Below are 27,652 nucleotides of genomic sequence, written 5' to 3'. Positions count from 1 at the left end.
AGCATCAGCCAGCAGCCTCGAATTGGCCCAGTGGAAGCATAGCAGCAAAAAAGGAGGAATATCTGGTTCTCTGCTAAAAATGATTTTTCAAACATTTAAATAATATGGGAATTAAAGAATACAGTAATTTAATTTGTTTTCCCATTGGTGACACCTTTGAGTTTGGCCATTAGTGTCCATACGAGTACGGTCAAAGAAGAAGCAAATGGCATGTAAACATACCAGGCAGCCAACGCGGAAGTGCCATTAACTTGCATTCATTCTGGTCTCGCACATACTGGACATGATATGATGTATGGAAATCATTCAACATACAGCGTCCTACGCATAATCAGCAAGTAGTCACCGGGGTTTAATGATCGATTTTGTTCTGTGCTGCGTCTCTCGGCCTTTAGACGTTCTTCATCGTCCACAGACGCAAACCAAACAATCGACTTCACTCAGGCAGCGAGCGGCCTCTTTAAACGAGCCCTGAAGGTGTCCTCTCTAGCCTCATATCACATTTCCTGGATCCACACGGCATTGGCGAAGATCTAATTCTGCCTTCTGCCACACACGTCACCGGGCCGCTGGGACAGTTGATGCAACAGCACAGTGGCCCGGACAGAGGACGTCTGGTTTCACCTTTTGAAAAGGAGCTCCAGCTCATATTTCACTGGATGAAAGCACAGATTATATTCTTTACATTCTTTATATTCAGGTTCTAAATGAAGAGAGTGGAGAATGTTGTTGAGGAGATAATGTTTCGAAAAAAAAGGAAATCTCCTTTTCTTTTGCATTGTGTTTTGATGTTTTTAATGGTTTGATGTGAAGCACTTTGAATTGCCTTGAAATATGCTATACAAATAAACTTGCCTCGCCTTACAAATCCTAATTTTTAAAAGGATTTAGGGGACTGAGTGTTTAGGATGTAGGGGGATTTATTGGCAGAAATGGGAAATAATATTCATAACTATGTTTTCATTGGTGTATTATCACCTCAAGCTAAGCATGGTTGTGCTTCCGTTAGCTTAGAACAGCCCGTCATATGTAAATAGGTAGCAGTACTCCTCATACAGTGTGTCCGGGACAGGAAAACGCAGACACACGAAGCAATGACATCCTCCGCCTGATCGACCATGAAGGGCTGTTCGGGCTGCTCTGCTTTACTTGTAGCCACCTGGACGAGAATGAGGAACTCCAAAATGGACTATTTTTCTGCAGTGTAGCACTACGGTAACGCATGCCATGGAGATAATTCAGGTGAAAAAAATCGACAGGTAATCGACAAAGTATTTCTTTCCGTTCAGTCATTAGATTCATGTCTTGCCTGATGAGGACGGCTGAGGTACATCCTGCTCCGAGTCTAACATCCGTAATTCTGTACAATGTAAGAAGACGGTTAATTCTAAATGAGAAAACCCCTGTAGAGCATCCAATTAAAACAAGGCCTGGGAAATAGTGTTTAGCCTCCCACTGAGCTGCGTGCTTGTGTGTGTGTGTGTGTGTGTGTGTGCTTATGTGTGTGTGTGTGTGTGTGTGTGTGTGTGTGTGTGTGAGTGCTCAAGCATCCACATGTAATGTGTGTAGGAAGAAGTGATTAATAGGAATAATAAATAATAGGGTTCAGGCATGAGAGTAATTCACACACACAAAGACACATACACGGACGTCTGCGCGTACACCAGCTACAAAGGAGAACATTGATTATTAAAAACTCACAGATCAAAACCGAACGCATTAAAGCTCGTGTCATCATCCAAAGAAGACTGGAATGCGGCACCTACTTTGTATTTGAGGCTGGTCACACGTCACATGAATCTCAGGTAAGGTTTCCTTAACAGGTCAGTGATGAAACTCAAGGGAAAAAAGAGGGCAGTACAGTATTCATATAAATATACACCAATATAAAGACAGAAATACTTTCTTATTTGTCTCTATTTTTGTATGAAAAAAGACCCCAAAATCAATTTACCAACCTCCTCCAATCTCATAAAAAAAATGTTTCTACATAATGAGGATAACCTGATCGCGTATCCGGCGATACGAAGCAGTGAAATGTTCACTGCCAATGTATTTCATTTTTCTGCTGACAATATATCTGCAGCAGCTCACCCGGTAGAGCACGTGCAGCATTTATCCAGTATGTGTCCTTACTGTACGTCATCCTCTCTCCACCCTGCGCTTCCTCTCAAAGCGATCTCTACCCAACTAAGCAGAAACAAAAACTGGATCTGCGCTCTAATTGTTATTGTCATTGTCAAAAGATTTGCAGATGAATTGTTTTGTCCATGAAATAAAACAGTTCGTGTAAAGTCTCATGTATTTAAATTGCATGTTCAGTCCCATGCAGTTTATTGTTTTAGAATATAAAGAATACGAGCAAATATTCACATTTGAGGAGCTGGAACCAAAGGAGTTTTGGGCATTTTGCTTAAAAAAAACAACAAATTGAAATAATAAATGTTCAGAAGAATGACTGATTGACCAACTACTCTCTCAGAGACAGGGTTGAAATATCTTTCCTTTTTTTTTGAGAAACAGCTGATTTGCATATCACGCATGCCAGGTCTCACACACACACACACACACACACACACACACACACACACACACACACACACACACACACACACACACACACACAGCCAGGATATAAACTGTGGAAGCTAGCCACTCATACAGGGAGCACCTGTCAGCTGGTGTTCTGGGACAGCCAAGGGCTTGTTTGTTTGTTTCTCTCTCTCTCTCTCTCTCTCTCTCTCTCTCTCTCTCTCTCTCTCTCTCTCTCTCTCGCTCTCTCTTGCTCTCTGTGTGTGTGTGTGTGTGTGCCCATCCAAGGTCCCTCTCTTTTCCCACGACATCCCCTCACCTCTCCACCTGCCGTTCCTTCCTTCTCTCCATCCCGCCTCTCTGTCCGTCTCACTTCATACACCAACCACCATACCACCCTCCATTAGATCTCCCTCTCTCTTTCTCTGCACCTGTGACTGAACAACAGAGCCGCTCAGTCTTTTCTCTGCCTTCCTGCTCATTACAGCCCCCCCCCCCTCCCCAGACAGCCACTCCATCACAGAGAGCAGGCAGAGATAAGCTACAAGAGTGCACCTGTGTCTGGTGTGAATGCCAAATCCAGAGTCAGTGACAGCCAATTCCAGACCAAATAATGGAATCAGCGAACCTCAGCTTCAGACAAATATACCTGACGGCTGTATCTCCCACTCCCAATTCTAAAGCGCGTTACAAACCTCATTATCAAATGAGAAAAGCAATAAGTTTAAAAAAAGAAAGAAGTGAAAAATGTTGACATGCCACAATGGCGCTCACGAGGGATTGAGTTTATAAAAAACAAATTTACTGATGGAACAGGTGGAAGAAAATAAGAAACGTATTGTCATTGCGTCAGCAGAATGCCGTTATCTGACATAAGGAAGATGAATCTGTTACATCAACTACTACCTGCAGCAACAACAGGCAGGATACGAAAGAAAAAAGGAATAGTGTGAAAAGAAATCAATACATCATCAAAGATGTGTGTCAAATCAAATGTGGCTCATTTGCAAGGCGTTCAGGTCAACGATATCAGCGACTCCTGACTCAGTCCAAGCTGCCCGACAAGTCACGACAACACGACACACCTGAGCAAAAAGTGAAGGGGGAAAGCTGCAATCACAGAACAGCAATTATAAAACTGTAACAGCGTTTATTTATTTGCTTTCACTCATTAAGCATCAGAGCTAACGTAGACATCTGTGAGAAGTACGCCAGCTGTGTACTTGCACCATGTTTCCTCCATTAGAAGACAACACAATGTAGCAGCTTTTCTTCCGTCCTCATTGGTATCAGGATCAGTCAAACAAAAACAGCAGGAATTAGTTCCTCTTTCCCGAGCTCTATTATCTGTGCGTATTCATGACAGGGAGCTGTGGCGCCTGTGTGTGTGTGTGTGTGTGTGTGTGTGTCCACTATGTAATTATAGATTTAGTAAACCAGAGGCTTAGTGTGACTCAATCAACCTCTGATTTGTTGGGTTGACATATGATAATGAGGTGTGTGTGTGTGTGTAGGTGTGTATCAGTGTGCAGAGGAACATGTCTATGATTGAGGGATTGCCTCCACGAGGCTCTCACTGTTTCAGCGGCTGAGCCAGCGCCTACAGGGCTGCAGCTACAACAATTAATTTACAATCGATTAATCGAACGAGAAATTCATCGATTATTCTACAGATTCTTTGTTTAATTTGCGACTAATTCAACAATTAATTTACCCAAAATAAATGTTAAAACTCTCTCAAACGTGACCAGGACCGACTTCAATGTATGTTTTCAAGCAAACGCTGAAACACAGAATAAATAAGTTTGGAAGAAAAACTGCCGACCACGATGAAACATCGACACTTTCGACACAGGACACCTGCAAACATCTCTTAGCATCTTAGTTATTTCAACTTGGGTGTTCATTCAATAAAAATGAAAAGCACAAAAGAAAGGTGTGTAGCGCTCTGTGTGTGTGCGTGTGCTGCTCTGTGTGTGTGCATGAACCTCTGCTCATAGCCCCGCTGTGATTCTATGAGGTTCAAATAGCACAGTGTAAATCGTTGACATTAAATCCATTTTATGTTGCCGGCTGACACGGGGAAAAACGAAATTACGGCTACACTTGCTCTCCCGCTAATTGGAATTAGACTGAAGATGCATTTATTTACTGAATATAAAACAGTACGCTCCAGCTTTGAGGCCGATCAAGGGCTCATCTCCGCTGATCAATGATCTGCAAATCCTCCGTTATCGGACATAAAGTGTGCACGGGCCACAACAACAAGCCGGCTGGACAAACCTATTGCTCATCAGGAAAAGGTGATTAAGCAAGATGTCAAATTATTAAAATAGAAAAGTCACATTTTCAAGCTCATTCATGCACATCCAAAAACTGTTGTAATGAGTTTACAGCACAGCGCAGAAGCAGGACAGCTTGTTGTCCCATACAGCTGTGGACTGTCCTGCTTTCATGATCAGCTTCACCACAGAAAGGAGCGGAGAAGTCTGCAAACATCTGCTTCACCTGCCGTTTCTGTTTCGACAAGACCACGCCCCGACACCTGCAGACTGCTGGCTAGTTAGCGTCGCATAAAATCCACTCCTAAAATCGGGAACCACGCGGAGTCACGACAGTTTGGTAAACTGCGACAGGTGCACATACTGTATACTCATCACAGTTTGTGTGACTGTTGTGACTCGAGCTACTGTAGCTTTCGTCTACGTTACTTTTTGGAGGACGTTAATACTCACCGAGGCCGGGCGGGTTCTCGGGGCACGGCGGCAGCGGTTTGGGAGAAGGCGTCTGATTGGTCTCGGGCTGCACACTCGGCACCAGCTGCTCCCCTGTGGCCAGGTAGCTGGCTTGCGTCGCGTTGGGCCTGGAGAGGTTGTAGTAGTAGTAGTGGTGCCCGCTCCCTGCTGCCCCGCTGACGTTAGTCCTGGATCCGTTACGGCCGTTGTTGAAGCGGCTGAAGAGGTCGAAGCGCTGCGAGTAGACATCGAAGTACAGGATCATCATGATGAGGAAGTGGAGCAGGCAGAGCAGCAGCACGCCTTTACAGATGCGCTCCAGAGTCCGGCCCAACATCAGCCGGGTCATGGCCGAGGAAGATGACCGCCAGCCCCGACAACGCTGGCGCGGCGCGGCTACAGACATGTGTTCATCTCGACGGCTGCTATTAGATCTCTGATAAGCACATGTGGTGAGCTGATACCCGACTATCTGACTTCTACAGGGATCGTGGGGTCATTCATGAGGATAGGGAGGCCACGCAGGCGGCTGCACCTAAAGTCTGAGTCGCCAGCTTGTTTCTGGTGCGTCCCCAGATTCCCAGCATGACAAACGCACTAAAATGTTGTAATCAGCCTCAATCCCTGAGTGAGATAGTCCAGGAAGTCAATCACAAACTGGCTGGACTGTAGATATAGCCCATAAGTACTAATCTAAGCCATAAGGCCCCGATATCAGATCAATCTTCACTGATATGGACATGTGATCACATGTTGGGTTAGTCACTATCCCAGTGTCAAGAAGCTGCTGCAGCCATGTGGTGTCCACATGTTAAAGCCTGTCCAATTAGTCCAACGACGACCAATTAGTCCACCGACTAATGCTCAAACCTTCGATTGATCCTTCAGTCCAGACGTCCTCTTCTTGTGGCATCAGGTCAGTCAGACTCACTTTGTCCTCGTTTCTGGACATCTTGGGCCATGAAAGCCTCCGGCACCTAAAGGGAAATAAAAGACAAAGAATAAATTCGGAGGAAGCATTTAAATGACGTTAAATACAATTTAATGACACGAATTCATCAAATGTTTGTGTGTCAAAGGATGGCTGTGTGCTGTTAATGTTTTAACTGCTTACTTAAACCAATGCAGGTGAAGTGCCTTTAATCATAGCTGTGCATATTCACTGAATACAGTGACTTCACTGTTAAGAATCCAACCCGACATTGTTGCTCTTCATCTGGCATTTCATGAGTATTTAGTGTCTTTGTTCTCATTCGATATGCCCGGTTGAAGAGCAGCTAAAAACATTCTGAAGTTCACTCTCGGTAGAAAAAGAAGTACACGTTTGACAGAAACGGAACCAAATGCGAACGCATCAACAGAAACGACAAACAAGCAGCTCTGAATGGGGCTTTTTAGCCGAATTGACATACACAGTCAATTTTCCAGTCAAGTGGTTTGAAAAGCATTTTATGATGGAAAGAGACGGCAAGAGGGAATACACAATCCAGTGAACACATGAGCAGGGGAGAGAAACGGGGGGGGGGGGGGGGGGGCACTTAGACACTTAGAGCTTTCCCACAGGCAGTGCTTATTGTAGCTTTATGTCTTTTCAAATCAATGAGGGAAAATAAGAAGATGAGCTTGAAGCAGACGATGAAAACACTGACCGACACCAGACTTTCTCATAAAAACCAACAGAGTCAGGGAGTAAGAAAGAGGTGTTAAAATACAGATTCTGGTTCTTGGAAGAGGATAATGAATGCTTTTACCGTGGAAAATCCCTGAAATGTGGCAAATGTAAGATATTTGCAAAAATACTTTGCCTTTTAATGATTTATTCTACTTCTGGTCATTTTGTTGCCACATCAAACGTACCGCTCAGCCGGTACGTTTGGCAAAATACCGTTGAATGGAATTTGGTATCAAACTTCTAATCTCTTTTGGTACCAACAGAAGTTTGTAGCACCAAGTATTTGATACCGTCAACTGCCAAAAGCTGGCATTATTAATAGTCTGATTCACAGCTCGCTTTACTTATTCTGTGATCAGAAAGCTTCTGACTGAAATAGAAAAAAATCGAATTTTACTAACTGTCAAATAACATCTCAATCCAATGAGGTAAAATGCAGCATTAACTAGGATCTGAGCTCGACTGGTTGGGTGAGTTTCTATGTTGCTTCTTGAGGCAAAGTGCAGAAAGTTGAAATATAAGTTCAGTTACTGACCCACTGCCGGTCCAAGAAACTTTACTGCCTCTCCGCTGGATCTCTCTTTTGTCTGTGGGCAGCAAAGTTGAGACTGCCAAGACTGTGTGTGTGTGTGTGTGTGTGTGTGTGTGTGTGTGTACAACTTGATGAGATGGATTTCTGCTTCCAGGGACGTCGCACCGTAATGCTTGTGCAGGTCAGCATTTATTTCCCGGCCGTGTTGCCTCTTCGTGACTAAACAGGCGTTTAATGCATCAGGGGTGAATTCATGACATGTAGCGAGGCAGTCGGACGGATAATCAGTCAGTCACACAGACAGACAGACAGAGAGAGGAGCCTTGTCCCATTTTCTGCTTCAACTACAGAGCTCCGGGGACAAGAGGGGGTTGCCCTCGGTGTGCGACAGGTGTCGAACCATGTGGCAGTGATGGTGCAGCGCGGCACTTCTGTTTTGCTCCGGATGACCGGCTGCACATGTTCTCATCAGAGATCAACGTCGATACAACACACGTCAAGTGCTTTTTCCTCACATGTGAGGTATGGAAACGAAGCCCAGGAGGACTGAATCCATCTGCACCTCTGCCTCCTGATTTGTTGACATTTCACTCAACTGACTTTCCTCAAGGCAACAAGTGCTATCTTGGGATTTTGTTGGTTTTTTTTGGTCTTGAAAAAGGTCAGCGGACCGAAACAAAAAGACGATAAAAACAGTGCAGAGGAAATCTCTTGTCTTTCACTTGCTCCCGTCTCCCTTTAGTTCCTTTCTCTCTCTCTCTGGGACATCTCACTGGGATTGTGTAACTTCATATGTAAATGTCACCAACAAAGTCAGGAATGAGTCTGTGAAGTCTTTGAAGCTTGTACGTCATGGACCAACGAGATGAGACCCATTATGGAGCTTATTCAAGGATCCCTGAAACTCTTTTTTTTGAACAGCCGATGGAAACCCACATTGAATCCTCATCTCCATTCAGTTTCTACATGAGACTGAACCTAACCCAAACTGAAATCAAAGATTATAAACAAAAACGATTAAGAATGTGGCTAAAAAGGTACAACTGAAACCAACTTAAACCAAACAAGGACACAATACTTGCCGAGTTTCAACAGAGGTAAGTCCCAATATGACCAATATCTGAAATTCATAAGGATTTGGGTGTTTCCTCTACCACAGAGGGCAGTGGGCTCACTAATATCTATGTGAAGCTACAGGAAGGGCAGCCCCCTCCATCACGGAGGTTAACAACCGTGCTACCTCATTGTTCCATGGGTTGGGGATTAATTATAATACTGCAAGGGAGAGACCGTGAAAGAGGATATGGTCAAACTGAGCTAGTGGGATCAAGAGGTGACACCAGGGTTTGCATTCATTACCTATTTAAAAAAAAAGAAGCTATTACAATTCAACAAAAAAAAACCCGACCACCAGTGGGTGACATGCATTCATGCAACTTGCCATCTGTAGGATGAAATGTTATTTTTATGGTCAAGAGAAAATAAAGTAGGCATAAATACGGCAATGAAAACTAATGTTTGAGATCTCTCGAAGCCAGAGTCCGAAGAACTTGAATAGATCCGTGTCTTCCAAATGTAAAATCTGAATGTTCTCTTTTTTGTTTGTCTTCATTTAGTATCTTATTATTGATCTGAAAATGTGCTTCTTTTCTTTAAAAAAAGCTCTTCTGAATGTTAAACTTTTTATTTTATTTCATCCTTTATGGTGCAGCCCTGAAATTTACATTTTAATAACACTGCGGGGCTGAGTTATAGTCCTGTGGTTTCAGGCTGTGTGGCCCTCACAGACCTGAGTCACACATGTACAGCAGAGGAATTCCTGTCATGAGTGGAACTTTACAGCTTTTTAGCCCTGAAACGCGACACAGAGGATACACAGACGTAAGATTAACTCGAAGGACACAACACGTGTTGACGAACAATTTAGAAAAAATACGGATCTGCAGTTATTTTGGCTGATATTGCAATATGGTTTGTGACATTGGAGGAAATGTTAATGTTTTCCATGAAAATGAGAAAAATGAAAATATAAAAAAGATTTAAATGATGCGAGTTATAGTGAGATTTTTTGCTGGGATCAGCACCAAACAAAGATGTGTCTTTAAGTCTGTCGAACATTATTTAATAATAAAATGGTATTTTGACACACATTTGGCCTTTAACAAATACTGCGAGTCGGCCATATTGAGATTCGATACGATAAACTGTGCAGCCCTAACATGATCCAGTGACAGTGTGCATCTGTTCAAACCCAATCTGTCACGAAGTGCAGTCAGCCAAGTCCAGGCGTTAGGCTGCAGTGTATCGGCTGACACACCTCAGCTGGCACATGAACATCCGCAGGCTTTAAAAGGACCTCTTTAAGACACTGTACTTGTTTAATAATTCCTGTTCTTGTCACATAAATGTAACGGATGCCTCACTTTCAGACTGAACACACTCTCGCACACACACGTATCAAAAAGTGCATTCAGATCAAGTGCCAACTAAAGCTCGCAGAACGTCGACAACATCTGTATCTTAAAATTTTAATTGGTTGCCAGACGGGTGGCCAGACTGGTAGTTTGTGAGGGTACATAATTCATCGAGTCGAGAGCGAGCATATGCTGGAAGGAGAGATGGTCTGTGGCTGAACTCGGGTGCTTTTAATGTGAAGGCACAACTCAATACGTCGTGTTGCTGAGCAGCAATGTCTGCCACACACAGGATTTTATGCTTTTATAAATCCCAATGACTGGAGGAATCATGCCAGTCTCCTCCGCTGGTCAGATGGTTTCATTTAAAGTTCAGGCCGAGAGCTGCTCGAGAGACTTTTAATCCTCCGCTGTTAAGCGCTGCTCGGCTCCACTGGAACACGCGTGGGTTGCGTTCAGCTTTAGATGCAGTACAAGCAGGGCCAAAGGGTCAACATTATCTATTACAGGCATACAGTGACAGACTTTTTCATTTTCTTTAATTCATGAAACTTTTAAAAGCAGTGCAGATGGAATCAGCATCTTTGTATAAAAGCCATCAATGACTTTTACTGCAGTTAGGTATTTGTTTTGGTTGATTCCAGATAAGTCTGATGTTGTGTAATCATAATGGAAAAACTCCTCTGGTTTTCCTCCAACACATTCTATTGTTTCTTTACGATCTCCACCTGTTCTCGCAGCTGTTCTCACACCTCGAACTGCGTCAGGCCCGCCCTCCTCCCAGGTGAGTCTCAGCCAGGTAACATAACGCTTCACAGCAACACAGCGACCATCCAACGCAGTATTACCTTCACTCAAAAAATGACCTTTTAACAATTTCTGCAAGGAGGTTTTAGTGTGGCTCCAGGGTGAGGTACAGAGCAGCACACAAACAACGTGCTCACCCCGCTTGATGCACATGGCAGAAGATCAAAGAGGGATGAAATGATGGAGGCTGAGCATTAGGATCGAGAGAAAGCTGAGAATCAGGTGTAGATGCAAAAAAACGGAAACATCAATCTTTGACTGCAGAGGGATGAATTGAAGATGGGCTGTTTGAATGTTAAGTAATACAGTTGTACTGCCTGAGGTCGACTCCTCCACATAATGTATTTCTATCTATTTAGTATCAGAGAGCTCGTCAAAAGAACGAAGAATATGAGAACACGGGCCTTGATTTTCCTGTCAGTAGCATCGTCATTGATCATTCGTAATAAGGTTTAATGCAAGAGCAGAAGGCTGCTCTTTCCCAGCAGCACTGAGAGATGCTACACACACACACACACACACACACACACACACACACACACACACACTACATCCTTAGTCTCTATCTCAGTGTTCCTTTCGCAGAACTTTAGCATATGTTCCCAGTGGAGCCCTCAGGCTACCTTGTTTTGTTTATTTTACATACTCATCTTTACCAACTGATGTGGAAGACAACAGATAACACTCCCACTTCCATCCTTGTGTAGAGATTCACTTTGTCTGTACAGCTTTCACAGCTGCTTACTGCTGACCACTTGTATTATCTTTCTCCAGCTGTTAATGCGGCTTTAATACATAATGTTCATGCTAATGGAGATCACATCAGTACTTGTATGTGAACGGTGCCACTAGCGATGAACCTAGTGAGAATTATCACCAAACTCTGAACAGGAATTCTTTCACAAATTGTTAACGCAGGTTTTAAACAATGTGAATGTAATATGTCTTCATATTTGACTGCAACAAAAAAAGACTGCAAGAGAAAGACAGAGCACACTGTCATTACGAAGGATCTGGGTCACGTCACTAAGAAGCAGAGCATGATGGTAACGATACAACATACTGTGCCGTCATATTGTACTTTTGTCCGTCTTACAACATAATATCATCGTGTAGTACGACCACAGCTCATACACATGTTAAACATATCAGATAAATCTTGCTCCCAAATTCTCACATCTTCAAAATAGAGCTGCAACAATTCGTCGTCTAATCAATTTAGCTGGATTTTTAAGAAAAAAATAGAAGAAAACGCTGGTTTGATCTTCTCAAATGTAAATATTTGGTGGTTTTTTTGATGTGCCGTGAATATATTTGGATGAGTGCTCAGAAAAAAAAAAGATATTTCATGATGCAACTTTGACAAAATGCTCAATCAAATTAAGAAAACACCTGTTTACAGCTGTTCTATGGATTATATGTGGAATTTAACATCAATTAATCAATAACATAATTACTGAATAAGACCTCTGCTCAGAGTGGTTTCAAGTAATGATAATCATGGGGAACTTTAGTCTACATAGCAGTGTCGTAGTACTGAAGATCGGTCTTGGTCCAGCTTGGCTCAGTCTCATCAAAGTCTTGGCCTCGCCTCGGTCTCACTACTCTCTGTTCTTGGTCAGGACTTGGTCTCGGTTCGTGTGGTCTCTATTACAACACTGCTACAAAGATGAAAAGGTCAACAGTAGCCTGGAAATCTGTCCGAACGGCCATTTCATTTTAATTGCATGACTCTGCTTGACATGTTTGTGCGACACATTTTCTATTTTGGGAGGCCAGTTTATTTTGCAATAAAGTAGTAAAATAGTGACTAATAACTCCATCCCATCTGTGCCATTTTTAACTGACACAGAAGCTGAAGTAACTTAACATACAAGATGTCAAATGAAGAAAAAATAAATTGGGATTTTTCAATTAATAATATACGCCATTAATCATGCAAATTACCAAACATAAGACTTGTTTTATATCATTATAAATTGAATAACTTTGGGTTTTGAACTAGTTTGTGCCCTGTTACTCCCTTTTACTATACAATTCTTTTTTTGACTGCATCTGGAAAATAGCCAATATATTACAATATATAACATACTGAACCATTGTATGAACCACAGAGAGAAAGGCAAAGAGTACAGTTTTCTATCCATCTATCTGCCTGAAATCTCAATTTGAAAGAGTGCAATTTTCATATCATAATTGAATTGAACAACCATATCCTGTTGTCTTGACAAGGAGGTGAGCGTTTTAGCCGCTGGATGTTGATTTCCCCAGCTGCAACGATAACTGTAGCCAGCAAATTGAATCATCCGTAGCTCGTTAACATCCATGAGTTCGGCCATAAAACTCCAAGCTGGTGTCTGTCTGGCGTCCCGTAAAACTGTTAAACAGGACCCCTCTAACAACAATGTTGATTATGACAGTTTGTATGATGAACGTTTAAGCCGTGACGATGACATGTGTGTGTACCTCTCCCATAGACCAGAGAAGTCAATTTATAAGCATGACATCATTTCAGTTTGACGTCTTTGGGAGTTATTCTCGCGGTGCTGGTGTCTGGAACAATTTTATTCCATGAATAATAAATGCTACGAGTGTCAGTGTTTCTTCTCAAAACTTGTACTTTCAACGAGCCAAACGATATTGGTCGATGCCACCACATCTGACCTCTGCTAATTAGACTGCAACGTCTTTGAGTTTTTATTCTGGATCGAATTGTTGGATCGACCGACACTGCCATCCTGCTGCTATAGCATGGCTACAATGTTACCACCTGTTAGTGCAGCATCTCACTAAGCCTGTGTTGTGTCTTTGTATTCCCCACAATACGTAAACTGCTGTGCTTCAATTGGGATATCATTGGGATATCTGATTATCGTGTTTGACAAAACTCCCAAAACCAAGAGGAAAAGAGGGAAAGAGCCGAGTATGGGGAGGCAGAAGAGAAGAGAGTAAAAAGCCGAGCTAATCAGAACAAAACTCCAGCCTCCTGCGCGCTCAACTCTTCTCTACTCAGCTCTGCCCATTCGGATATTAAATTGCCTCTCAGTCGTCTGTGATCTGAAGGAGGTTGGACTTTTTCAAAAGTCTGATATCACATTGCCTCTCTGCGCCCTCTCATTGAAGAACAAGTGCACCCTGCTTTGTTGTAACAAAAGTCTCGCTCCCTTTTTGTACGTTTGTTTTGACAAAATTGACGAGACACAGATGAAATCAATGAGACATCGCAGAAGGGATGCCAACAATTAATTCCGCAGAAAGTCGGGAGGCTGAGAGGCTTTTTTCTTCGAGGAATTCTCCACCAGCATTACGTCAGCATGCAGGCTGCACTCATGCAAATACAACAAAGTCCCGCGTGTAGCTAATCCATAAACTACAGTGGAAACATCATGAACTCTCTCTCCTCTTTCTCTTTATCTCCCTCGCTCTCTGATCCAGCTGCTCGTTTGGCAACGGAGCAAAGAAATAAATGAAGTGCTTCGGCGGAAGGAAGGCTTCACTAGAGAAGGGATTGCGGGGAGAGGGAGTGAGATGAGGATTTGGTGAGGGGTTTTAAAGACATTTTATTTAAATGAGGGGGGGGGGCTTAAAACATCTGTGGGACATTAGGCTTAGGGCCACGACTGTTCAATTGTGCTTCCAACGGCTATCGGATTCATAAACCCGAGTCCTTGGATGCTATTTTATCTTTTTGTAACGCCAATTGGTGAATAGCTGGAGTTTAAGTATTTATCAAAGTGAGAAAGAGAACAACATGCATCCCATTATCTGTAGCTATGTTGAAAAGAAAAGTAGACTGAGGGGTGAGCTGAAGACAAAACTAAAATGGTGAGACTGAGAGATTGTTTGCTTTGTAATTTGAATATTGAGAATTTAGTATGGCCTGTAATGAAAACAGTGGTAAGAAATATTTCGCAACTAACTGTTGGGCTCGTCTGTAGCGAGGGGGGTCACCTGCGGGACTACTTCTTGGCATCACAGCTTGTCTACCGTTTCCCAAAAAGTCAAAGTCTTTCTTTCAACAGCACTGCTCCACATGCGGATGGATGGCGCTCATTGTGATGCAATTGTGATAGTGGAGACATGGCAGGAAACAAGGCAGAAAGGGAAAATGGAACGATGGAGCAAGGCCGGATTCAAAACCAGGAACGTGGTTTATGATCTTTAGCCGTCAAGGTTGCAATTTCAAACTGAGCAACAGGAATAATTAGAAACAGGGAGTCTGACAAAAGTCAACCAAAAATCAGCATTGTTCACATTCTAATAGAAATCGGGCCAATCAAACTGATGTTGTTGCTGATGCTCACTTGCGTAGCATTCAGTTAGCATATTGTGTAATAATGTAACAATGCATATTGTGTAATAATGTAACAATGCATATTGTGTAATAATGCGCAAAATAGAAATTGAACCAGCCCAGTGGCCAAAAATGTTGGCGTTGTATGTTTCTCGGAACCACGGATGCGTTGAATGTTGACGTTCTTGAGTTCGTTCAGAGCAAGTGAGGTAATATATGCAACCGTTATTGAAAGCGGCGCGGTATAATAACCAGTATAAAAGGCGAGAAAGTCCACCAAGCGTGAAAATAATACTGTAAGAATAACCTGAAGCCGATAGTTAGACCTTTACTTCAGTCTGAAGAAAAGAAAAAGTGAGCAAACGTAGACAACAAAAGGCACGAATACAAACACACACGTGTCGTCCTCTCCTAACTCGCCCCCGAGGTTACTCGGGGTTGGTTAAAACGTGACAATGAATCCCAACCTGTCTGACGAGGTGATGAACATCGAGCGTTTTGGTTCAGGCCAACTGCACAAGGAAAGAAATCAAAGCAAGCTGTGCAGGACTGAGCCGAGCAGAAGTGACTGTGGAGGAGCTGATCATAGTATTTACACAGAGCTGATCCAAACACTCGGTTGCAACAGTGACACAACACGCTCCGCCCAAGCCCGCTACAGCACGCAGGAAGAAACATTTAAGCAGAAAGAAACATTTTTACAGGCTGTCCGAAGTTATTTCTTCCTAACAGAAAGATGCATAAACTCTCAGTCAGACCTCATGTTCACAATGTAATCAAAGCCCTGAGAACATTTCCACACAAGCTCTTCATAAGTTGAACATTTGCCACGTTACCTCTGCCAGGAGGATCGTGTGCACGTGTGCATGTGTACAGTGCAGGCATGCATCCGCGAATGAGCGTGCACCTCCGTGTCTGTCCAAGGCTAATCTCACATTCTGCTGCAGCAAACCGTAGCATTTTGGGGAGCAAAGTTATGGCTGCATGCTCAAGGATCTCTCGTGTTTGCGGTGACTTACACTTTTTTTTAAAAACCTTGTATTTCCTGTTTTATACTGCCTGCTGACTCCTCACTCACTACTCTTAACCGGGCCCCTGGTGGTGACACAGCTGAATGCGCTCACTTCTGGTGTTTTATACAGTGTGTGTTTGCCTATCAGCTAACAGCCAAAGGAACGACGAGTACCACAACGTTATGCTAATACCATTAGACATGCCGGCATTAGAGCATGTATGACGGCAGTACGATCTCTTTTTTAAGGGCACATAACCATCCAACCTGCACACAAACAAAAAATAATAAAACAAAGACAAAGCCACCTGTAAGTGCACAGCCTACCGCCATAACCACCTCTGAACTGGTTTACAGAAGCTGTTACAGAAGTTGAGATTGCTCTGTCAAGTGGGAAACCTTCTTCCAGATTGTATTGTTATGGGGAAATATGTCATAAGAATGTAAGTCTTTAACTGTGCAGGCACCAAACCTATTTTGAGTAGATGATTCTAGTAATTTTTGCTTCCAGATGTCCATTTTCAAGTTAAAATACCAAACATTGCCAAATGACTAGAAAATGTTTGTACAATACAGCATAAACAAAAACCAAAAATGCAAATGCCAAAGGCCACTGTACACTGGACAACTTAGTTACATCACAGAGCGCGGTAGTTCCAGTTCACTTGCTCCTTTATCCTCCACAGCCCTAAAGAGATGCTGTGTCATAAATGAGAGCGATGTCGGGTTGGATTATGGTCTAGGTACAGAGCTTCTGTGTAAACGCCTGGTTAAGTTAAGCTTCATGATGGAGAAGCCCCCATCCTCCTCCGCCTCCTCCTCTTCTCTCTCATTTCCCAGTGTAACGCTGGCTGTGCACACTTTGCTCTTACTGTGCTGTGACCAGACCATGAGACGAGAGATGCTGTTGTCCACAGACTTTGCATCCTCTCTTTGAAATAGAGGGGGGGGGGGGGGGGGGGAATAGTGGCAGCAATTTCCGACAGCTGTTCTAAAAAAAAGAGGAATTTAAAAAGCTTTAAAAGCTCTAAATTAAATTGCATGGCTGAATATTCCCCTGAGCAGTCTGTATGCTGAGATGGTTCATTTACAGTAGCTGAACAGTGCAGGGAGGCTGGGTGAAGCAGAGTATGGCGGGTGTAAAGATGCAGCTAGTTCCGTGGAAATGTGCATGACAACAAAAGCGGGTTAGGGGGCAGTGCACGCGACCATCTTCCCATAATATCCAAAGCATAAATAAAAGCAGAATGTTGCAGGGTTGGATGGAAACAAAGGAAAAGCGTGCATGCGATGCTGGTTGAAACAATGCATCCCAGGAAGCAGACAGAGCGCCTACCTTTGAGGACTTTTATCTGTGCATCTTCTTCACTGGAGCACCACTGATTCCGTTCACATCAGCCGAGGAGGAGGGACAAAAATAATCAAAAAAGCTGTCAAAGAGCATTTTGTTGCCAGAAATGTTTGTAAAAAAAAAAGAAGAAAAAAAGCACTAAAAGCTCGAGGCTCAGCCCGGCTCGCCGTGGAAGCGACAACTATATTCTTCTCGTTTCCACAGACAGCCTATTATGTCTGCTCTCCATCATGATGAAAGCCTCATGTTGTGCGGCATTACGCTAGCCGAACGGCTAACGTACCCGGTAACGATATTCTAGCGCAATCCGGTGAGTGGAGAGATGCTATCCTCATGATTTCCCGTCATCCCGCTGTGTTTTGGTGAGGGTGATATGAAAGCGAAGAGAAAAGGATGCTCTCAGGCTGTGGTAGCGAGCAGGTCCCTTCGCTCCTGCTGTCTACGGAAGCCCGGGTGGGCCAGAAATGCGATTTCTTTCTTTTCTTTTTTCTTTCTGCTCATCTGATAGAAAGGGAGCTGGTCATTTTATAACGAAACAGACAGGGAATGATTTTACTTTGAAATAATGACAATGCATTGTATTTTGTATTGTACTTGATAACAGATGTTAAAAAGTGTGGTACGGAAATATTTCAAATACAAATGTCCAAATAAAAACAGAAACCTGGCTTCCTTACATTTTTTAAGCTGATATTGTCTATTTTTGTAACCTCTGATAACCAAGGTTTTCTCGAACAGTTTTTGGTTGCCCCCTTTTACTCAATTAGCAGACTAATTGATCATTATGGTCTTAATTAATTAACACGTTTGCTCTGTTTATAATAGTGTCCCAATGATATTCACAAATCAGGGTAATTAAACTTAATTAAAAATCTAAATAATGACATTTATTTTTATTTTAAATATGGATGTTACATGCTTTCTAAGACACCTTTAGTTCATTTTTTTTATTGAATTCGTTTATTAGATTATGTTGATTGTTTATTCAGTATGCTCTCTTTAATAAGTCATTCATGTAAAATGTGGCATCACAATGATATTCACAAACATGGTCTTTATTACTGGATATTGTGAGATATTCAGCAGTCAACTGCAACACAATAATATGTGAGAACCATAATGATTATCAGATCAACTTTGTTAATTATAAACTGATGCTATGCTGTTTCATTCAATTGCACACAATAAACAAGGTTAGCAGCTACACAAGTCAACACATTATTATTGTGTTGAATAACAACAGATGTGAGCCTAATTGTTTCCTCAGGTGAGTGTTCTGAGTGTACAACAGTTCAAATCGATGGGACAGATGTTGTGGTTCTCTGCTCCATCTAGTGGAAGCAAGAAATCCCTGCAGGAATCAGGACCATCAGAGACACGCTGACTGGACACTTTATAGGACCGACAAAACCACATCACACACACACGGATATAAATCAAAAACACGGACCAAAGATCCTGATTGGACAATTTTATTTTCTCAAGGACATTTATGACGCCAGAAGGAAGATCTGTTTTTGTTATCATCGTACACAATGTCAAAAACAATGAGTTTATTTTCTGATCACAATCACATCAACATAATGCACACACGGTACCAACTACACTCACTGAAAGCCTGGGGTTTGGTACAGAGCCTGGTTTGCCAAAGGAATTTTATCATTCAAATTGCACTCTACCCACAAATACATCTCGGCTTTACACACGTTAAGCTTCTTTAAGGAATGTTAGAAAATATTTGGAACGCAGATTTGTACAGCTAACATGTTAAGACATACATTCAAAACAAGACAGTTTAATAAAAACAGAGGATTTGCAGAATTTGTGTAAAATAAGGATGTTTTAAAAAGCCTGCATCCATTAAGTTGTTTGATTATGTATCTGAGTTTTCTCCGTGCCAGACCACCTGAGGTTACATCAAATCAAAGTTAGAGGACCAGTCTACACAAAAGCACTATCGCTAAAGACCTTTAGTGCTACAGGGAATATTACCCATAACTATAGAGTGTAAGGTAATACTAGCAACAGCGCTGCTCTCTAAAATAAATCCCTTTCCTGTCCCTTAAACATCTGCAAACAAAACAAAGTATTTTGGATATCCAGAATCTTTTGGCTTCAGTCTCGTCAACACTGAACAACCCACTTTCATGGGCCCCCCATCCTCGTAGAAACTACTGAAGAGGAACCAGGTTAAAACAAACTAAATAAAGGAGACTCGGGGGGGTAAACAAGGACGTTATGGCTGGCAGCTGTGTTCAGAAGGCTCACTGGTCTCAAATGTCGATATCTGAGCTCCATGACGCTTTGAGGAACTAAGGGAACGAACGACAGGATGACGTGTTTAGCTCTGCTGCTGTGATCCGACTCTATCTGGCCTCCCAAAGAGCACGTCCAACCCTCCAGTGACCTTACTAGTGATTCCAGATCAGTACTCCAATCCTAAACTTCGTAGATCCTCTCACTTCTACAGCGGGAGGCCTAGAGAATACTGTATTTGGGCCACTGCGTGGATTAAGGACCACGTGCTTATTATTAGCAAAATAAAAAGATGACTGACAGACCAGGCTACAGTAATGAACACAATGGCAAACACCCTCATGCTTCACATGAAAAAAAAGAAAAATCACTTGTCCAGCATACAAACAGACACCCACACACACAGAAATATTTTCAAATTCTCCGGTGTCATTTTAAAACTCATCGTTTATCCCAGAGTGGTCAGAAGAAAGTCAGAACCCATGACTCTGAACCCAACGGTACGCTTTGAGAGCGATTCGATCCATTTGATGGCGCGGCACATTGTCTTCACAGCTCTTCACACTACAGACTGGCTGGTGTGAAGAAACAAATGGAAATTCATGAACATTCTGCTCGTACTACTCATCAAACTGAACTGAAGGTTCAATCATTTATAATCCGGGAACACTGCCATCTTTTTTGATTTTTTCCACTTCTCTTATTCAACATTCATGTTTCTCTCAAGAAAAGACAGCTGGCTGTGCACATACCACTCTTGCATAAATGATGGGTAAAATAACAATACCAGGCAAATAGAGACATTTAAATAATTTACGATGTATTTACACAATAATCCGTCTTATTTTCCAGCAGTGTCTTTTTTTTTTTTTTTATCTTCTCAGCGTGTGAATGCATCTTCTAGTCACCCATCTTTACTTTCGATGTCTGAGGGAGGGAAAAAAAAAAGAAACCAGTTATTACAATTTCAAACAGAACTCATCACGACTACACAATATAGATCCATCTAAAACTTTGTGGAAATAATTACTGTCCTTGCAACGATAATTCTCAGAAGTCTGAAACAAAGGCCTTTTGTTGTCGAGCACTGTAGCAGCTAAATGCCACGGGTAGTTATCTCCTCTAAAGAAGGAAAAGACGGCTGGTGAAGACGTGTCTCATTCACCTGCAGAATGGCTACAATGACACCGAACAGGCCGATAGCGCTGCCAAAGATTTCCACAATGAGGATCTTCACGAAGAGGTTGGCGTTCTGGGCGTCTGCCAGCGCGGCTCCGCTGCCCACGATGCCAACGCAGATGCCACAGAAGAGGTTGGAGAAGCCAACGGTCAGGCCGGCTCCGAACATGGAGTAACCTGAGAGGACGGGAAACCAAGTGAGTCAGAGACCTCCGCGTGCAACCCACGCAGGGACTGGCAACAGAAAATCTCACTTCCTGTGAGGTCTGGAATATGTATATATAAATAGATCTATCAAAGTGCATTAGAAGTCTTTTAATAAGGTGAGCAATCCATATTTAATACTTACTTTGACTGAATGTTGCAACTATCTTAAAGGGACGGTTCACTCCAAAAACATATTTTTCCTCTTACCTGCAGTGCTGTTAATCAGATCGGCATCGTCTTGGTGCGAGTGGTCTAATTTTGGATATATAGTGCGTAGGTGTCTGCCATCTCTCCAATATAATGAGACTATATTTCATGTAGGAGCTATTTTCTTTAAACCATAGTTATTTATATGAAACTGCTTACAACAATGGTTTATCTTGAGTAACCAGGTCATGATTTTGGCTCTTTGAGCACCACAATCCGTGTGACATAGACACATTTTCTATCCGTTTATCACGGGGAGACACTTTCCAGCTCTTTCCAGATCTCAAAAACCAAGCAACTCCTGCCAAAAATAAATAAATAGCACTGCAGATAAAACTAATTTTTTTTATTTTGGGGTGAATTGTCCCTTTAACATATTATTTTCAAAGCATTTTTCATAGATTTATTGTATTTTTCTTCTATTCTATATTTATTTTGAATTGTTTATGAGTATTTAACTTGCTACCAGTTACATTAAAACATGTTTAAAGGTGGAAGCATCAATATTTAAATTAAATTGATGCGTTTAAAAAAAAAAAAAAAAAGAGAAAGATTCACCTGGAATATTACAATTTGTGTCATATTCAGTGAATTCCTGTTGCCGGTTTAAGGCGTTGACATTCTTTGGAATGAATACTTTTGTCTTTTTGTGAGTTTTCTTACCAGCTTGGTAGTTCCTTGCCCCGATGGTCTCGGGGGTTGTTCCACTGAAGTTCTAGAAGATGAAAGCTTATTTTTAGAGCCAAAAAAGAAAACATCCTTGCTCCGTTGTTGATATCATTAAACTTGTTATTAAGCTTTCTGTTCCATATCTATAAATGCTTTCATTTTTTAGCAGTGCAAAATGGAGAACGGCACAGTGTTCTTGATTATGGACAAGAAAAACGCTTAATGCTGACCTCGGCCATGTTGCTGATTACAATGGCCATGATGATCCCGTAGATCGCCACAGCTTCACAGAAGATGATGCTGAAGGGAGAAATAAAAAGAACAGAAATGTAGTAAGAGACGTGTTTGTGTTTAAAAGTGGCAGTTTGTGCCCACAAGTCACTACAGGAGGGTGGATCACATCACTCCAGTTCTGAGATATTTGCACTGGCTTCCTGTCCAACAAAGAACTTACTTTAAAATCCTGCTGTTGGTTTACAAAGCACTGAATGGTTTAGGGCCAAAATACATCTCTGATCTGCTGCTACCTTATGAACCATCCCGACCCCTCAGGTCGTCTGGGACCGGTCTACTATCTGTTCCCAGAGTCAGAACTAAACATGGAGAAGCAGCGTTCAGTTTTTCTGCTCCACATATCTGGAACAAAGTCCCAGAAAGCTGCAGGTCTGCTGAGACCCTCAACTCATTTAAATCAAGATTGAAGACTTTTCTGTTTGCTGCTGCCTTTAATTGAACCACGTTCAATTCATATATTAATCAATTTCCTGCATTTTACTACTGCATTTTATTTCTTGCACTGTTTTTTAATGTTTTAATGAATGTTCTTAATTGTTTTTGAATCTCCTTTTCTTTTGCCTTATGTTTTGATGCTTTTAATGGTTTTATGTGAAGCACTTTGAATTACCTTGTTGAAATGTGCTATACAAATAAACTTGCCTTGCACAGCTGCAGTCCTCATTTGAGAGGGATTTACAGATGTTTTGATGTGGATTTCTGATATTTAATTGGCTATGTTCTCCCATGAGGAATACATCCACAAACTATTTCGTGTATTTTTGGGAGTCTACGTGAAGTTAGAAATTAAATGAAAAATGTGATATTTCAACCACCTTCGTTGAGCAGCAATCTTTAAGTGTGTTTAGCTCGATAACACTATGCAGCTGAGCTGAATGAGCCTACCTAACCAAATTCTTGGTTTTGATTCGTGGAGCTTTGACTCCACCACCAAGGATGCTTGAGCCAGTGATGTAGATCCCCCTGGAAAACAAAAAGTACAATCAGCACAACATTTAGAACATGACACAAAATTACCAGGTGATGAGAAATGATTAAGAAGCAGCAGCACCAAAAACAAAACTTACTTTTTAGTTTCCACATAAGCGAACACCCTGTGATTTCACATATTTAGGGGCGGCTTTACATGTTTCATCAGAGTTATTTTCATCCACAAGCAAAAGACTACTGGGTGAATATGGCAGTGCAAAGCCAAACATATCATGCAAAAATATACATACATAGATGTTTTTAATTTGTAATTCAGGCATATAACCAAACACTTGATGGGGATTCAGTGGTGTGGACGTTGTTGTTTTTTTTAGGCTAGTTTCTTTTGTTTGTCTCTGCGAACTGTTCTTTAAAAAAGGACAGATGTCTAGTGTTTGCACCTCTGCAGTCCAACTTTTAACAGAAGACATAAAGGTGACATGAGTATATGCATCATTCAGTTGGTCAGAGCCACTCTGAAGCCAATTGTTATAAATATAGCTCATAAAATGTGTTTTGTTATAACCGCCATATTAGTTTATGATTCACCAGTGAATTGCAGACACTAAAAAAGGAACACAACATTATCCAAAACAATACTCCTAAGTTGCCAATTCTAACATTTTCCAGTTCCACATGATGTACTTTCTGGAGTGCGTCAAGAAAGAGGAAATCACTGCTGCATTCTAGGCCTTCACGTACCACCACACCCGCCTCACACATCCGACATACCACTGTAACCAGTGCTCCTTGTCAGGTACTCACCAGGCTGCTCCCACCACAGACAGAGAGATGGCCAAGCCAATGCCCAGATTGGCCCACATGAACGGAGAGGTCTCTGTGAGGAACCTGCAGTCAAAGAAGCACAGCTGATGAACTACACTTTACAAGGAAAAGTATACAAGCAGCAAAACGTGAACGCATTTGTTTTAAGCAATACTGTTTCTATATTGAACAGATTGAAACTGGTATTTGTTGCATTGCACTATAGTGATATTCTCAGCATGGTGTGATCTAGGGAAAGCCAATGTAGTTTTGAGGCTGTAAATGTAAACAGTGTATTTTAACATTGAATGTTCTGCAAGGGAATACTGTCAGGAAGGGTTAGAAGACTCTGCCTGATCATCGCCTATTGAACGTGACATAAAGGCAACAAATCTTCACATTTTAGTGGTTCAAAACACGTTTGGCATTTTTGCTTGGATGTGACTAAAAGAAATCAGTTAACAAATCAAGCAAGACTATCAACAGAGTATATTTTCCTGTACCGTCTAATTCTAACAGATGGCAGAATAAGACAAATATGGCTTGAGCAGTCATATTCGTGCCAGTGTTTGAGTCCACAATTAAACATTGTTTTATCCCAAAGTTACCCAAATTATATTAATTAACAAAGTAGCTTTATTCCAAGATTGCTTACCATGCCACATCGAAGCGGAATCCCAGGTCAAATATGGTGTAGCAGAGACCTATGGAAACAAAAAGATATCATATCAAACGTAAAGAAAGGTCAATCTGATGCATATTTACAAGTAAGCTTGGTGTATGTGTGAGTGACAGCCCTTTAGTACAGACATGTACAGTGTGTTACTGCATTAATAATGAGCAGTGTGTGAAACAGTGTCACATGTATGTGCTAAAGTCATGGATCTTCGGTGAGATAGCTCACTCTCACGTGAAAACTGCTGCAGTTCCTGTTTGGGACAGTTTCCAATCCGCCAGCTGTGTAGCTTTAAAGCTACATGAACAGCTAACCAGCTAACGTTAGCTTAGCCACGTCACATTACGTTAAATGCTGAATGAGTACCAACCCAGGATCCCATCAAAATAAGTCTGGAACTAGCATTAGTCAAAATAAACCCCAAACATTCTCGTCCAACGGTTAAACCTCCGACAATGTTTTGCTGTCAGAGGTTAGCTGTTATCTGACGTTAGCTTAACGTTAAGTAGCAATAAATACTAAAATAGCGACTTCTGACGCAAGATGAGTTCGCTTGAAATGTGAAATATATTGAGCAACAAATATTAATAAATTAATAAATGAATTACTAGTATGCATGAATAACAGTATCTCCATTTTTTAACCTATCTATAGTAGCTAGCAAACAAAATGGAAACAGCTGCAGACCCTCGTGTCCCAGGATATAGCCAGATCCCAAATTCTAACTGTCAAACTCAAAAAACACGCTTTTCCATGAAGAACGAACGACTGACTACACGGCCATTGTTACAGAAGTGTAGGAAATATAAGATTTAATTCATTAATTCCAATATTCTGATTTTTTTTAAAGGAAAAAATATAATCTTACCGACGACTAGTATGGTGCTCCAGAAGGCCAAAGTGACCCCCGTGTACAAAATAGCGTGTCCGTTCATCATCCACTCTAGCAGCATCTATCCGGCCGTCTAACCTACGGGATCAGCGAGATATCCTCGGCTGCAATCTAACAATTTGACGTTTAGAAAACGAAATAATGCTGTTTTTAAGACACGCTATCGGTCGATGGAGAAGACGAGAGCATCGATAGGAGAAGCTGGGTGATGTCAGCTGATCCAGCTTGCCTAGCATGTGACCGGAGACCGGAGGGCTGCGTTCGGTTATAGTTTTTCTTTACCTTGGTGAAGCGATTTTGCAGTGCATGTTTATTTATTCTTATTATGTTAATACAGACAATAACAAAAACTCGGGTTGTGATTAACAATGCACTATACACAGAATAAAAAAGGTATGCAGCCAAGTCCTTAGAGACGTGAGTATTATAGCGGCAGCCTATGATTATAACCGAATACGTCCTAGTGAGAGCTCCCTGCAGTGCGTGTTACAGACGCTAGATGTCACTGTTGTAGTTTTAGTTAAATAACGACTACAGTACATTTAAAAGAGATTCATTAGTTCAATAAATCCCTGTTAAACTGCCACATTTCCATAGGGAAGTAAGTAGTATCGCATTGGCTGCTTGAATGTAATCCCCTTTTATCACCCCACAAATACATTATTTATTCTTTATCTCTATTTTCAAGAGATGTTGGTAGGACTTTGTACTGATTCAAAGGAATTTCTCAGTAATATTTTTGGGAGCAATTAACATTGTTAAATAAGAATGTGAGCTCAGACTTACGAGGAAAATTAAAAGCATTATTCTCCATTATCAAATCATAACCTTACTTCAGTTTACTAAGTTAGTTAAACTGAAGTATAACTTACTTACAAACATGGTGAAAGAGTTGTCACATATGAGAAACGTCTCCATCGATACCATCCAACAAAACACAACAGATGACACTGATATTATTTGCTCTTCCTGTGGCCTTGATGGTGAAACATCCTCACACTTGTTTTCATTGTAATTAGTTTGGAAATATTTGTCCAGATTGATTCATTGTAACAGTTGTGTTCAGTTTATATTACGGTACTATATAAAGATGAATTTTTATAATGTCATGTCCGCACAAAAACATTGCTATTATAGTTCCACATCCACAAAAATACATTCTATAACAGAAAAAAACATTATTTGAAATCCTTACAAATAAAATCCACCTGCAAGGAGGTTCAGATGAGGAGCAGCTCTACCCTAAAGTTAAAATTAATTATAATCACAGTACAAAAGCATTTCCAAACTGTCTGTGAGAATGACAACAACAAAAAAGAATCTGGCTTTTCCTCATAATTAATTTGAACAGAGGCATTCTGCCAGTGCTTCTAACGTCAAAGGAGTGTTCCAATCCTCATCTTATAATTCTAGGCAATCGGCAGCAGGTTTCTCCTCTGAGGCAACAGAAGTCACTCAGCCATTAAGCTTATTCGTTGTGTCTTCTATTTCATCCCAGATCAGAACATCTTTAAGGAGGACTATATGCTCTGGATGTCCTCAAGTCGGCTCATTCACAGCAGCTTGGAAAGTGATATATTCTGTTCTTCTTCAGCCAAAAGACCAAACAGCAGCCAGGAGTAATTATTGGTCCTGTTTTTCTCTTTTCTTTGCCGTCTTACACCGGCACAGGTGCACTAACAGCAGAAATTCAGCAACCACAGAGCGAGATCACAGACATTGACCCAACCGTCCAGAGGCAGAACAAAAAAGATAGTTTGAATTCTCTCTTGTAATCTGTCAACGGCTATTTTGTGTGCCTGCTCTGTTGTTCAGGTGTTATGAGAAGGTGTTTTAGTATTCCTTTGATGACCTAGAAACAGCTGCATCAGCAAATGCAAGACAGGTTTTGTGCTATGTGTCACTGATGAAAGGAAAGTGTAATGCACTCCCGGTCTTAGTTACCACTGTTATGACACTTATTGGCTGTAGTAAAGAATTGTTTCATGCTGAGAGCTTGACGCTAACCATCTGTGCTTTCAATATTTACAGTATTAATAATTCATATTTAGTGTCAAACTGTCACTGTAGGCTATATATGCTTGTTTCTTTTTTTTTTAAATCAATACAAAGGCTGTCGTGCACAAAACGGATTGCATCAATCTATGAACTAACTCTATGCTTAAATCCCAAAGGTGCCCAGTGCACCA

The 27,652-nt window shown here is 41.5% G+C and overlaps 2 protein-coding genes across 2 annotated transcripts in view; both read right to left on the bottom strand.

Annotated features, from left to right (window-relative positions):
* The window catches only part of b4galt2 (UDP-Gal:betaGlcNAc beta 1,4- galactosyltransferase, polypeptide 2), a gene marked incomplete at both ends in the record, with an annotated part of 107,286 nt that extends 101,613 nt beyond the window's left edge, over positions 1-5,673 (bottom strand). The window contains one exon of the mRNA XM_079285005.1: positions 5,268-5,673. Within this exon, the coding sequence (XP_079141131.1) occupies positions 5,268-5,673 (406 nt within the window). The remainder of the gene's footprint in view (positions 1-5,267) is intronic.
* Positions 5,674-18,805: 13,132 nt separating this feature from the next.
* On the bottom strand, positions 18,806-25,651 carry atp6v0b (ATPase H+ transporting V0 subunit b). The gene is made up of 8 exons (XM_079284461.1): positions 25,440-25,651; positions 24,551-24,599; positions 23,896-23,979; positions 23,047-23,124; positions 22,098-22,167; positions 21,862-21,913; positions 20,771-20,961; positions 18,806-20,532 (listed from the first exon to the last, which is right to left on the bottom strand). The coding sequence occupies exons 1-8, from the start codon at positions 25,522-25,524 to the stop codon at positions 20,506-20,508; spliced, it is 636 nt and encodes a 211-aa protein (XP_079140587.1). The 5' UTR covers positions 25,525-25,651; the 3' UTR covers positions 18,806-20,505.
* Between the last annotated feature and the right edge of the window lie 2,001 nt (positions 25,652-27,652).

Source organism: Melanostigma gelatinosum, assembly GCF_949748355.1.
Source record: "Melanostigma gelatinosum genome assembly, chromosome: 15".
NCBI classification, from domain to species: Eukaryota; Metazoa; Chordata; class Actinopteri; order Perciformes; family Zoarcidae; genus Melanostigma; species Melanostigma gelatinosum.
Note: the sequence above shows the minus strand (reverse complement) of the source record. Positions and strands in the feature narration are given on the sequence as shown.